The 14,550-nt window shown below is 49.3% G+C and overlaps 1 protein-coding gene across 2 annotated transcripts in view; it reads left to right on the top strand.

Moving 5' to 3' along the window:
* Positions 1-11,986, top strand: part of PADI2 (peptidyl arginine deiminase 2) — a 48,186-nt gene extending 36,200 nt beyond the window's left edge. For both annotated transcript variants that reach the window (XM_064281362.1, XM_064281363.1), the window contains 6 exons: positions 2,638-2,789; positions 3,418-3,562; positions 4,736-4,829; positions 7,051-7,136; positions 9,078-9,203; positions 10,551-11,986. In XM_064281362.1, the coding sequence (XP_064137432.1) occupies positions 2,638-2,789; positions 3,418-3,562; positions 4,736-4,829; positions 7,051-7,136; positions 9,078-9,203; positions 10,551-10,784 (837 nt within the window). In that variant the 3' untranslated portion in view covers positions 10,785-11,986. The remainder of the gene's footprint in view (positions 1-2,637; positions 2,790-3,417; positions 3,563-4,735; positions 4,830-7,050; positions 7,137-9,077; positions 9,204-10,550) is intronic.
* The last annotated feature ends 2,564 nt before the right edge of the window (positions 11,987-14,550 follow it).

The following is a 14,550-nucleotide window of genomic DNA, read 5'->3' as shown; positions in this document are numbered from 1 at the left end:
GCTAAAGGCCACCTGGCTGGACCATCCCGGGGACTTCTACAGGACAGAGCAGTCAGGAGACCTTGGGTGCCCTTAGGCAAATTAGTCAGCTGCCTGGAGCCTCCATTTTCTTCTACAAAATGGGTCATTTGGGGTAATACCTTTCCTGAGGTCCTTTTCTGCTCAGATAACTGATACTGTTCCAAGACAGGTCAACTGCAGGAGACAGGCTGAGCAAGGCATGGCTCCAGGGCTCTGTCCCCTGCTGCTGCCCCACCTCCAACTTGCGGCAAAATAAGCTTTCAAAGGGGAAAAAGATAGTTATACAATTGTTGAAAATCATGGTTCCAGCTTCAAAGCTCATGAGGACCTTGAGACCCCGGTTTTCTTTTTTAATTAAGCAATCTGACTCCCCAATTCTAGACACCATTATTGCTCCCCTCATATACCCTCCACAGTCTACTGTATGAGGGCAGAACTGAAATCAGTCTCCCTTTCATCCTCATCCTTCCACCCTGAATAGACAGGGGGAGGCTTGGACACAGATGAGACCCAGGTAGGTCAGGTGGCTTTCCCAAGGTCACATGCAAGGCAGCCTCCCCATTAGACATCAGGCCTGCTCAGAGGTGACCCCGGCCAGGTTCACGCCTGCTTCTTGAGAACATTCACTAACCTAGTCCCCTCACCCTAGAGAGAAGGTAGAGCCAATAGTGTGAGCACAAAGCTCTGGAATGTCATATGGACTTGGCCTTGAATCCTGGTTCTACCCCTTAGCAGCAATATGACCTTGAACAAGCAGCTTAAGCTCCATGAGCTTCAGTTCATCTGTAAAATGGGGATAGAAACCATACAGGTCTCATAGGATTGTGGTGAAGACTGAAGGTGCTCACACATCGGCATTGCACCTGATGTAATGACCATTGTTAGCTGTTGTTGTGATTATCATTCTGCAGCCTTGGACGCCATCCTTGATAAGCTTACTGTCCCCATTTCCGTCCCCCATACATCATGAGAGGCTAAGTCAAACTGGCCACCAACAGTGGTCACGGCAGGCACGAGAATGGAGGCCTCCCAGATTCTGCCCTTTCTGTCTTCCCCGGGCTGCCACCTACCTTCGGCGTTCTGGCTGGCCTGGTTCCAGGGCCCCAGGCGGCATTGTTCCTGCCCACCCACCAGTATGATGCTGTAAAGCCCCAGCTGCCCCAGCCTCCAGGGAGCTCACACCTTGCCAGCTGGGGCTCCCAGGCGAGAAAGCGCTAAGGAGACCCAGCCTACCGGGTACAGCTGTCCCTTGAGCCTCTGAGCTGAGCCAGGATAACCCACATCCTCCTACTCCACTGCTTTTTACCAACAGGGCTATTGTCAGCAAGCTTTAGACCCAGCAAGCTGTACAAGCTCCCAAACAAGGTCCCTATTTTTTTTAATCAAAAAATTATGAACTGAACCTTAATATTCAAGGGGTCAATAGAGCTACATCTCAAGTGCCAACCCCAGTCTGTTGGAGCTCTGTGCTAAGAAGGATTCTGAGGCTGCATCTGGGTTCAGTCCAAAAAGATGTTTAATTGGGAATGGGTCACATTCCCATGTTAAATATCTGTACTTATCTACCATCCCCACATATATTGGTCAGCTTTCACTAGGCAAGGCTGCCTTAACAAACAACCCCCAAATCTCAGTGGCTGACAACAGCGAAGGTTTATTCCTTGCTTGCATTCCATATTGACTGTTGGTCAGTGGTATGTGGCTCTGCCTCCTTGTGTCGTCCTCATTCTAGAGCCCAGGGAAATGCCATTCCCTGGCACAGGGAGAAGAGACAGGCAGGTGGCAGACTCATGCAGTGCTTCTTACAACTTCCACTCTTAACTGGCATGTATCACTTCTGCTCACATTTCATTGGCCAAAGCAAGTCACATGACCAAGTCTGCCCTCAGGTGGGGAAGTGTATTCCTACCCAGATCACAAGACCGTGGGGTCGGGAGGCAAAATCCTTACTGGAAAGTGTGTAGCAAATCTTTGGGGACAATAATGTAATCTCCTACCCTGCCTCAAGTTCCCTACGCTGACACCTCTTTCAGAGATGGGGAAATTGAGGGCAGAGACATTAAGAGATGAGCAGGGACAGCAATCGCACAAAGGAGGACTAATCCTGAAGTCACCATTATGTGTCTGTGACATTGGGGATGGAGTTAGAGGCACTTATGGAGACCCAGGTGCACACATACACACCCACATACGCTCATGCTCACACACTTATACCCACACTCACACACAGGCTAACACACACATACTTACATTCATACCCATACTCACACACACACACTTACACATACATGCTTACACTTATACTCACACTCACATACTTAAACTCGTACCCACACTCAGACACATGCTCACACATACTCACATGCTTACACTTATGCTCACACACACGGTCACATACTTACACTCATACCCACCCTCACACTGAGATGCTCACAAGCTTAGCCTCCCTGGGCCCAGGCTCCTGCCCTTTGGTAGAAATGAGACCATGAGGTTAAGGCCCACAGTGCCAGGCCGAAGGTGGTGAAAGATTGTCAGAGTCGGCGAGGGCGGGGGGTGGGGGGCGGCTGAAGACTGCTGGTTGCGGAGATTAATGACAGATGTGTGCCCTCTGCCCAGGGCCCAGATTTCGGCTACGTGACCCGGGAACCCCTCTTTGAGCCTGTCACCAGCCTTGATTCCTTTGGGAACCTGGAGGTCAGTCCCCCAGTGACAGTGAACGGCAAGGCGTACCCCCTGGGCCGGATCCTCATCGGCAGCAGCTTTCCTCTGTAAGAGAAGCCAGGCGGGTGGGGGCTGCAAGGTGGGGGGAGTCGCTGGTTTTCTTTAGGGATGGCCTGGGTTGCTTAAATGTAGAGTGACTGGCTGGGAAAATACCCTCCTCCCATGACCCTCTTATAAAATATAGACAATCTTGGAAAGAAAACCAAGTTAGCTTTTACATCTTAGTATGAATTAGGATCCAATATAAAACTAAATAACTCTCTTCCCAAAATGAGAAAGTATATGATGAGATAAAGGAGCCCTGGTGGTACAGTGGTTAAGCACTCAGCTGCTAACCAAAAGGTGGGTAGTTTGAACCCGCCAGCTGCTCTGCAGTAGAAAAATGTGGCAGTTCTCCTGTGCCCTATAGGATCACTGTGAGTCGGAACTGACTCAAAGGCAACGGGTTTAAGGTGAGATTATCAGCCAGGTGGGGAAGGGGTGGAGGAGTCCAGGGAAGGAATACAGCAGCGGATGGGTGGGAGCACGCCATTGAACCCTCTGAGCTGCCCATAAACAGAAGACGCATGAGCAGACATGGCCCTGCCCCAGGAGCATGAGTCCCTGGTTCCCTGGCATGTCCGCAGCACACACACTCCCTGCCCAGGTGACCCCCCCAGCCTCTTCTTTGTTCAGGTCCGGTGGCCGGAGGATGACCAAGGTGGTACGCGACTTCCTCCAGGCCCAGCAGGTGCAGGCACCTGTGGAGCTCTACTCAGACTGGCTGACTGTGGGCCACGTGGATGAATTCATGACCTTTGTCCCCATCCCAGGCACAAAGGTGAGCTAGCTCCCGAGGCTGGGGTCAACAGGGTGGGGGACAACCCATGTCCTACCATCCCTTGCCAGCAGAGGGCAGGGTCTAGAGGAGGTAACCAGCAGAGAAAGAAAAAGGAAAACCCACCCAAACCCATTACCATTGAGTTGATTCTGACTCATAGCCACCCTGTAGGACAGAGTAGAACTGCCCCCATAGGGTTTCCAAGGAGCGCCTGGTGGATTCAAACTGTCGACCTTTTGGTTAGCAGCCTTAGCTCTTAACCACTACGCTATCAGGTTTCCAAGGAAGAAGGAAGTAGGCTGAAATTGGTTTGTATGTTGTCACTGTGGTATGGTCATGGAAATGGACGCTGCCTAGAGCTCTCCAAGAAGTTTGGACACTCTGGAACAGTGGAGACCAACAGAAATAGAATGCAATCCACAATGCAAGCCCTGTATGTAATTTTACATTTTCTGGAGGCCACATTTAAATCGTAAGAAGAAACATGTGAAGTTCATTTTAGTAATAGCGTCTATGTAACCTGATATAGCCAAAAATTAGCACTTCAACATATAATAAATATACAATTATTAATGAGATTTTACATTCTTTTTTTTCATACTGTCTTCAAAATTTAATGTGTATTTTACTCTTATAAACCAAAAACCAGATGGTGTCAAGTTGGTGCCAATTCATGGTGACCCCAACTCATGGTGAATCCCTGTGCTTCAGAATAGAACTGCGCTCCGTGGGGTTTTTACATAGCACATCTCAGTTCAGACTAGATGCAATTCAAGTGCTTGATAGCTGCACGGGGCTGGTGGCAACCATATTGGCCAGTATACTCTAGAGAGCAATGGGGTATGGACCTAGGGTTCTGGAAAGAGATTCTTTTGTTTTCTGAAGTGGAAGGAATGACTGTGACTTTAAACTCTGGAAGTGTGCACATGGCCTGGCCTCTTGGCCCCGTGGAGAAGTTCCTCCACTCTGAGCTTTGCCTTGATGGCATTCTGCTGAGATGGAGGAATGTCTGTAGCAAGGAGGGTGAGGCATACTCCTCTGGAACAGAGAGCGCCCTCCCAGGCAGCCTTTGCCACTCTGTGTGGGCAGGCTGGAGGCCACGTGCAGAGGGGGCTGGGATCCTCAGGGCAGGGGCTCCCTCTGCTGACACCGTCCCCCTGGATTCCCTCACAGCAATTCCTGATGCTCATGGCCAGCACCTCAGCCTGCTACAGACTCTTCCGAGAAAAGCAGAAGGAGGGCCATGGGGAGGCCATCATGTTCAAAGGTGAGTGGGCCACGTGGACAAGTCCATGATGTTCATGAACTCGTGGCAGAAATAGGAGGTCCCGAGCTCCCAGTGAGACCCTCAGGAGGACTGGGGGGATGAGCACTTTGTCCCTGAGCCCCAGGTCCACCTCCCTGGGGCGTCTGTCTCACTCCATGGTTTGTGAGGTCGCCTGGTGGGAAGCAGCCCTGCCCTCTCGTGACCCTTGTTGTGACAAGGGTCCGATGAACCTTGCCCAATGTTCCTTATCGTCAACAGAAGGAGGTGCTTCTTAAAGACCTAGTATATGCTTTACATGTGGGAGAAAGACCTGGTGATCCTCTCCCGGAAAGAATACAGCCAAGAAAACCCTATGGGGCAGTTCTACTCTGTCACATGGGGTTGCTGGGAGTCGGAATGGACTCAACAGCACCTAACAACAACAACATATGTTTAAACGGCACCAGACCCAGAGGAGAGTTAAGTGGCTCAAAACTGACATGGGATCTAGATTCAAGGGACTTACAGAGAGGGAGATAAGAGAGAAAAACATAGACAGTGTGGTTGTGAACAGGAAGAAAAGTGAGCTCCTACTGACACCAGTAGGCAGTCAGACACCATTCAGCACAGTCGGCCCCAGAGGGAGAAACTATCTGCTTAATTTAGACGCCCACAGAATTAGGACGGACAGGGATCAGGTTTGTGCTTGAATTAATTATGGAAAGAGGGAAAGTTGATCAAGTGAGGACAATGAGCCAGGCTCAAGAGGCCATGACAATCCCTTATACAGTTTTTCTTAAATGACTTTTGTCACTCTTCAGGTTGGTATCCCCAATATGCCTCACTCCTTGCTTCCCCCTGTCTTCCCTCTCCAAAGACAGTGTTCTGACACTGACTGGTACCAAGACAGACAAGGCTAATTTAAGACCATCATCCTTTTTAAGTTCTCCACCGATGGAAATTTTTTTCTTGGATTGCCAGGCACAAGTCCTGACTTTCTGGAGGCTTCTTTAAACCCCCAAAATGACCCATGAACAAGTTGCTGGGCAGTTGGCTTTGATTCATGGCGACCCCACTGTGTCAGAGTAGAACTGTGCTCCATGAAGTTTTTAATAGCTGACTTTTGGGAAATAGATCACCAGGCCTTTCTTCCAAGGCACCTCTGGGTGGACTAGAACCTCCAGCCTCTCAGTTAGCAGTCAAGTGTGTTAGCCATTGGCACCACCTGGATGTAGGGACCATTATCTGTGTACAGTGGGGCTGAGTGGTGGTATGGAGGCAGCTTGGGTACAAAGTCCAACAGCCCAAGCTCTTTGCCCCTGACAAGAACAAGCCTGGGAGATGCAACGGACCAGCAGGTGCACCCCAGATCAGGCAAAAAAAATGGTCACGAGCATAGGCTCTGAGTCAGACCGCCTAGGTCTACATACTGGTTCTGCCACTTGCTGGCTATGGGACCTTGGACAAGTCACTTAACCTCTCTGTGCCTCAGCTTGCTCATCTTTAATGATAGTGGCTACTTCACAGGACTGAAGGAGCCCTGGTGGCGCAGTGGTTAAGAGCTCAGCTGCTAACTGAAAGCTCAGCAGTTCAAATGCATCAGCTGTTCCTTGGAAACCCTGTGGGGCAGTTCTACTCTGTCCTATAGGGCTGTTATGTTATGACTGAGGGGAGGATTAATGAGTTAATCCGTGTAGAGCATTTAGAAGAGTGCCTGCCACATAGTAGGTGCTCAATGGGGATTAGGTGTCACTCATCAGGCCAGAAACTACATGGGCCATCATAGTGGAATAGGAGGCAGAGGCAGGCACAGCCCAGGGCAGGGCCCAAGCATGAGGCAGGGCTAGAAAACAAGAAAGTGATGCCTCTGGGCTACCTCTGCTCCTGCCACACTCATCCTGGTCAGCTGCTCATCCTTAGGATTGGGCTCTAGGCAAGAGGCTCAGGTGGCTGCCTACACCCCCCACCCCACCCCACTGGCCAGAGAGAGTGAAAGCAGCTACCCCTTCTCCTTGGCCCTGGTGACATGGCTGACTCTGGAGAAGGGAGTGTGTGCTACCGTTCCCAGGCAGAGGGGGCCTGATTTCTCCTGCAGTCGCCTTCCTATGCCCCAGCCTGTCGTCAGCCCCGTCCCCCACCCCAGCCCAGCAGTTAGCTTAGGGGTTGGGGGGGACCTTGGTGGAGGGGGCACCCAGCTTGAGTTCCCGAGGCTGGACCTTCCCCTGTTCTCTGACCCTCACAGGCTTGGGTGGAATGAGCAGCAAGCGAATCACCATCAACAAGATTCTGTCCAATGAGAGCCTCTTGCAGGAGAACCAGTACTTCCAGGTGAGGGTGGGGCGGGAGCCTAGTGGTGCTGGGGGGCTGGGGCAGAGGGCCACCAGGAAGGACGAGGTTGTGCCTGATGGTACCCCTCATGTCTTTGGGGCTCCATGGGAATGACCAAGAGCTCAGGGGCTCCTGCCCAGTTACGTAAGCGTAGGAAAGGACTTTGACAAGTGTTCAGCCCAGGCCCCTCACTTTACTCCTGTGCTGAAGCTGGACAGTAAAGGCGGAGATGGAAGGTGGGATGTGCAGGTCAGCAGAGGCTTGAAGCAGGCAGAGACCTGGAAAGGAAGGCACTCTCGGCAAATAGCCAAGGTCTCCATAAGGCTAGAGCCCATAACATTTGGGGGAGGCACACCCTTTTTGATGAAAGCTACAGACCTGTTCTCCAAAAAAATGAGTATATGAACATATGCCTTAAATTTTAAATAGTTTTAGGGGGATCACAGATCTCTGAAGTTTTCTGTCTATGGATAGACCCCACTTTCTGAGCCCCTAAGTCCTAAAGGTTGTATCCAGATGTAGAAGCTAATCAAGAGGATTGTATTTATCTGAGCTAAATCTCCTTTTATTTGTGTGGGCATATTTAAAAGGACCAAGTTTAAAAAAATAAGCAAAAAACTCAACTCGAACTGGTTTAAACAAAAAGGCATTTTTGGCTCATTTAAGAGGGAAGCCCAGCAGTAGTGTGGGTTTCAGGCGTAGGTTGATCAGGGCTCCAGCTCTATTTCTCTGCACTTCTCGGGCTCTGCAGGTGCCTTCATGGTAGGCACATGGCTGGAAAATTTTAAGGGCTCACATTCACCTAGCACACCATCCACGATTAGAGAGCAATTGAGCAACTGAACATTAGCCTTGCATTCTACTCTGACTGGGCCAAACTGAACTAATCACTGTGGCCAGGGGAATTCCATATGCTGATTGGCTTACTCTTGGCTTACTGCCCATCGCTGAATCAATCACCAGGGCAAAGAGACAGAGGTGAGAGTCCACTAATCAGCTTTCACTTGGAGGTGAGGGTACAGTCAATCCAACCTAACGAAATGGCTGTTACAGTGCAGGGGGAGGGGCAGGATGGAACTGAAATGGCTGTTACAGTGCAGGGGGAGGGGCAGGATGGAACTGCAGTTGCTGCAGTTTTGTGCACTACAGTTCACAAAGGTGGGTTTAAACACAAAGGCATTATTCACTCACGTAAATGGAAAGCCCACCAGTGCCGTGCGTTTCAGGCAGAGGCTGATAAGGGCTCCAACTTCATTTCTCTGCACTGCTTGGGCTCTGGCTGTTTGCAAGTTAAATTTATTAAGACTATCCCCTTGGTGGTCATTTTTTTGGCATTAGGTAGATCTGAAGTTAAATCTTGACCCCACCACTCCTGGCAGTGAAACTTGGGCAAGTCACCAAGGACTGTCTTTGATTCTTTCTTCTCTAAGAAAACAGAATAACAACAGCATCTACCTCATGGAGTTGTCGTGAGGCTTAAATAAGGAATATATGTAAAGCACCTAGAACAGTGAGTGGCGCTTAGTACATATTAGCTTTTATTATTATTATCAAAATCATCATCAGTGTTGTTCTTACCTTTCTGGGTGGCCTGAGGAGTCATTGAGATACTGTGTAGAAAGTACTTAACACAGGGTCTGGCTCATAGTAAGTGCTCAGTAAATAACAGCTGCTATTATAAAAAAAAAAAATTTTTTTTTATTATCATTTCTGTGGCCTTCCTCTTTATTGTTATTATTACTACTAGTACTGAGCCCTGGTGGAGAGGGGCGCTGGAGGAAGTGGTAGGGTGCCGAGTGAGTGCTGGAAGTTCTCTGAAGCCCCAGGGCCCTTAGCCTGAGGCTGCAGACAGGGTGGGGTTGACGAAGGTAGCAGGGACAGGCCTGGGTGGCAGGGGTGTGACCCCTCACCCGCCTGCCCTCCTTCCTTACCCCTGCCCAGCGCTGCCTGGACTGGAACCGTGACGTCCTCAAGAAGGAGCTGGGGCTGACAGAGCAGGACATCATCGACCTGCCCGCTCTGTTCAAGATGGAGGACCGCCAGGCCAGAGCCTTTTTCCCAAATATGGTGAGGGTCCTTAACCATCACCCCAGACCAAATAGGGGCAGCCGGATGCAGACAGGGCCCTCAGCTGAGGGTGGCCTCATCCTGCTCATCCCAGGCGCTTCCCCTTTCTGGGCTTCTGTTCCCTCCTAGGGGTGATAGACTTGTCCTGCTCCTCACTGGGGTGCTGGGGGATCCTTTACCTTAACAGATAGAAAAGGGTTTTGCAAAAGTTAAAAAGCCCTTTATGCAAGGGAAGGAGCCCTGGTAGCGCAGTGGTTAAGAGCTTGGCTGCTAACCAAAACATGAGCAGTTCGAATCTACCAGGTGCTCCTTGGAAACTGTATGGGGCAGTTCTGCTCTGTCCTACGGGGTCACTATGAGTCGGAATTGACTCAACAGCAAGAGGTTTGGTTTTGGGTTTTATGCATAGGAGGGATTCTTGTTATTATAGAAGTCAGTCCTCCGTGAGATAGAAAGAGGTTAGAATAATATACACAGACATACACGTGTATAACCAGATACATATATACACACATTCACACATATACAGTATGCACATAGACATAATCAGATGCGTACACATACACGTGCTCAGGCATATATACAGATACATATACAATCAGACACACACACACACATTCTCACACATATAAACATAATTAGGTACATCTATACACAAAAAAAATTTTTTTTTATACATACATGCGCACACATAAATACACATGCATATACATAATCCATACGGTTTTCATGGGCTAATTTTCAGAAGTAGATTGCCAGGCCTTCTTCTAAGTCTGTCTTAGTCTGGAAGCTCCGCTGAAACCTGTCCCCCATGGGTGACTCTGCCGGTATTTGAAATACCAGTGACATAGCTTCCAGCATCAGGATAGCATGTGAGCCACCACAGCATGACAAACTGACAACAGGTGGTGGCACATATCATTCTGTTATACATGAGATTGCTATGAGTTGGAGCTGATTCTATGACAGCTGACAACATGTAAAAAATCAGATACATATATACATGCACACACATACATATATGTATAAACACAAATGCATCATGCACACACATGCACCCGCATAGATTATGCACAAACGCAATGCACAGAGCCATGTGCAGGTACCTGGACATACACATGCACACATAATGCACACACATATCTACCTTTGCACACACATCCATACAGAGGCAGGTTGCCTGGTTTTCTTAGCCCCTCTGTGCCTCTGTTTGCTCATCTATAAAGTGGGGATAACAACAGCACCTACTTCATAGGGTTGCTGTGAGAGTTCAGTGAGCTTAGAAAAGTTCAGGCACACAGTAGGTGCTCACTCAGCAGGAGCTGTTGTTGCAATCCCCTGTCACAGGTGAACATGATCGTGCTGAACAAGGACCTGGGCATCCCCAAGCCGTTCGGGCCCCAAGTGGAGGACGTGTGCTGCCTGGAGACGCACGTGCGTTCCCTGTTAGAGCCCCTGGGCTTCTGCTGCACCTTCGTCGATGACATTTCCGCCTACCACAAGTTTCTGGGGGAGGTCCACTGCGGCACCAACGTCCGCCGGATGCCCTTCACCTTCAAGTGGTGGCACATGGTGCCCTGACCTGCAGGGGCCACTGGCGCTTTCCTCCTTCCCTGAGCTCTCCAGACCCCTCGCGCCCATCCCCCAGAGGCTTCACCTGCCTGACATGGGCTGGACTGCCCCATGGGGAGACCTTCAGGAAGTGGGGTGGATTTGGGGCATCTGTACCTTGCCTTCCCTGAGAAGGGCCTCAGCATCTACTGCCACCGACCACAGTGAACCTCAACTCTGTCCTTCTTAAAAGTAACTGGGAATCTGGCCAGTGTCTGCATAGCCCTGACATGAAAAACAAACACAGAGCCATGTACCCAATCCATTTCCCAAAGAATCCTTAGTGTCTGGTCCAAAACTGAATAAGGGGAGAAGGGAAGAAGGTCCGGAATCGCCAGTTCTTCCAGTAGCCTTGCCCTGAAGTTCAAGGTAGAACACATGGGACCCCAGACATACCTTAAGCTGCCATCATCACTTCATCATCATCATTTTAATTTCATCTCCCTCAGGGCTTCCAGATGGCTGCCCCCAATTATTCATTCCTTACCAGCCTCTCTCAAACCCTCTTGGCTTTCTCTCTGTAGTGTGGACACCTGGCTAGGCCTCCCCACTCCAGGAGGGTCCAATAACCTAGCTTAGATTAGAACCTTCCCTGGAAACATACGTTATCAGAGCAGGCTTCTCCATTTGAGAGATGCTACTTATGCCTCATTTTTCTCGTGGACACAACCTCTCTCAGACGCGTGGGGGTTTCTCCCCAAACCAGCATCCTTCTGGCCCGAGAGTTGTGTGTAAACATGCCCTGGGGTCAGGCATACCATCGTCACTACACTTCAGGCCCAAACCTTCCCCCAGGGCATAAATGATGACCTTCTCCTCTTCCCCAGACATCAGACCCAATACACATGGACCCTAGCCTAGGCCTCCTGCCTGAACAGCCAGTTCTGGACCAGCTGCTGGCCTTAGAGATGGATCATCTCGTTGATATTCACCAGCACATTTGCTGAAGACCTTTTCATTGGGATATAACCAGATCAATTCCCTGGCACCAGCTGAAAAGACTCAGTTTTAACTGTAAAAAAGGGCCAGTTGATATCAGGAGAATGAGTGAAACATAATTCCATTTTGAACGTTAAAAAAAAAACAAAACAGTTTACAACCAGTGAAAAGGTTATAAATTTGTATTTTTGGAAGAACAAGATTTTCATTTTGGATTATTTCATTCAATCATTCAGCAGATATTTATTGCATGCCTACTAAGTGCCCGGCACAGGGCTCTGAGGATGCAGCATCAGCAAACTGGACCTGGCCCCTGCCCTTCTTGAGCTGGTCAGTCCCTGACATGCAATGCCCACGCTTAAATGGCCAGCATTTGCCCTTTCAGTGGTGTGCTCTTCAGAAATGCCAGCCGCTCTATTCAGGAAATGCACAGGGCCCAAAACTTCTTGCAAGTCACTATCTCAGTGAAATGGGAGGGGAGGCACCTTTAAACAGGCCTCTTTCCCATCCACCTGTGTCAGCACCACCTGACCGGTCAAGCCCCAAAAACCCTTAGAAGCTGTGGTCCTCCCTATGGGTCAGTGGCCTTTCCTTTTGGGCCAAAGCCCCAGCCTCTCCAGCCCCAGAGCTGGAGACACCAAGTGCCTACTTGAGGGTGTTTTTCTGGAGATTTAGGGTTTGTCATGTGTGTGAGTTTGGCTAATGTGGGTTTGTTCATTTTTTTTCCTAGTCTAAAAGGGAAGTGAGCGCCTCCCATGTGGAAACAGTGTGTCTTTCTAGATTTTTCTAAAGCTCTTCTGGCTTTATTGATAAGTCAGTAATTTCTGGTGTTTCTGAAGCTGCTGGGACTCAGAGACGTGTTCGCAGCTCGCTAGCGCAGCCAGTGTGACTACCTTCAGTGTGAACATTCCCCGTGGACACATCGCTCTTCCCCACCCCCCACTTATATAAATGTAGGCCTAGAATAATACACTTCTGTGTTGCAAAACTCAGCCAAGTTCCCGTTTCAATCTTTATTGTGAAATAATTTATGTAAGAGGGCAGGAAGTATCGTGCAAATGGCATGAAGCAGGGCACAGTTTCAACTTTCTGGAAAGAGGCCATGATGGAGTTAGAAAAATGTTTGGGGGAGAGCCTCTGACTAAACAGCAATAAAGTAAATGGCCAAAGGGGAAGCAGGTGGCTGTTGGTGTGATGTTCTTTGCTCCTTCGTAGACATGGGCTAGGGTGATGCAGACCACACATGGGCCCTCTCCTGGTCCTGCGGCCCTCACTGTTCTGGGCTCAGGATCAGGGCTCTCAGCAAAGGTTATCTCAGAGGTTCAGAATCCCTCTGCACACTTAATAGGCACATATTACACGACGCTGGGTGGGACAAATAATTAAACGCCTGGCTACTAAGTGAAAGATTGGTGGTTCAAACCCACCAAGAGGTGTCTTGGGAGAAAGACCTGAAGACCTGTTTCCAAAAGGCCACAGCCATGAAAACACTATGGAGCACAGTTCTACTCTGCAACACATGGGGTTGCCATGAGTTGGAATCGACTCAACAGCCACTCGTTTGGTTTTGGTTTTGGTTTTATTACATGGCCAGCATCCAAGGTCAAGATCAATACCAATAAATAAAATCTGGCTATGTTTCTCTGGTGGAGCTCCCCCAAAAGCAGACCCTGAGATGAGGATTTGGGAGCAAGCGACTTATTAAGACAGTGCCTCCAGGAGAAACCAGTAAAGGAGTGGAGGGAGCAGGACAGGGAAGGAGAAGAAGCCAAACAAGGGTGTGAAGCCTCAGCCTGATCACTGAGGGGCTCCAGAGCAGAGGTGGCACGTCAGAGGTGTCCCATCCTGAGGCTGAGTTTTTGATACCTGCGCTAGTCGTTGGCTATGAGGACTTGGACTCTCTGAATGGACTAGGGCCCCTAGTAGCTCACAGGCAATCATCTGAAGATCATAGCTGAGAGCTATTAGCACCAAAGTCACAGGAGCTGGGGAATGGGCTCAGAGAGCCAGGAAAGTATCTCGGCAGGGCAGTGTCCACTGGTCGGCATAATGTCAGATTCTGACAACATGGAATTGTTACACATAGGCATTTGTGATTTGATCCATGGTATAAAATCCGTATCATATGGGGTCTTTGTGAGCAACTTTCTGAGGCCCCAAAGTAGAACCATCTGGCTAACTATTGGGCTTAGAAGCCATTTTCAGACTCTTTAGGATATCTCTGAGGACCTTCTCGCTCCTAAGCCCCATCTTGGACTTCTAGACTAGCATTCTGCTGCAGCCATTTTTAGAGGCCACTGCAAAAGAACCATGTCAAAATGATGATGCCTAGTTCTTTTACTTCTAAGTGTAACCTGTGGATTCAGCCCTCTGAGATAATCCTTCCCTTTTATATTCAACTAATGTGGTCTAGGAAATCCCAGTGGCATGGTGGTTAAGAGCTATGACTGCTAACTAAATAGGTCAGCAGTTCAAATCCACCAAGCGCTCCTTGGAAACCCTATGGGGCAGTTCTACTCTGTCCTATAGGGTCACTGTGAGTCAGAATTGACTTGACAGCAATGGATATGGGTATAATGTGGTCTAAGCCACAGCAAGGCCAGTCTTTAATGGGTTTCCTGTTTCTGAGGCTCCCGAAGCGATGCTGGTGTGTTAGACAAATTCACTCTGGTGGTAATTTCACATCTTGGCCGCTTACCCACGTCAAAACTACTGAAGGTCACCCTGAGACTTCTAGAACAGCACCTTCCAATAGAAATAATAATGCAAGTCACATATGTAATTTCAATTCTTCTAG

Source organism: Loxodonta africana, chromosome 3 (assembly GCF_030014295.1).
Source record: "Loxodonta africana isolate mLoxAfr1 chromosome 3, mLoxAfr1.hap2, whole genome shotgun sequence".
Lineage (NCBI taxonomy): Eukaryota > Metazoa > Chordata > Mammalia > Proboscidea > Elephantidae > Loxodonta > Loxodonta africana.
This window is presented reverse-complemented; position numbering and strand designations above follow the sequence as displayed.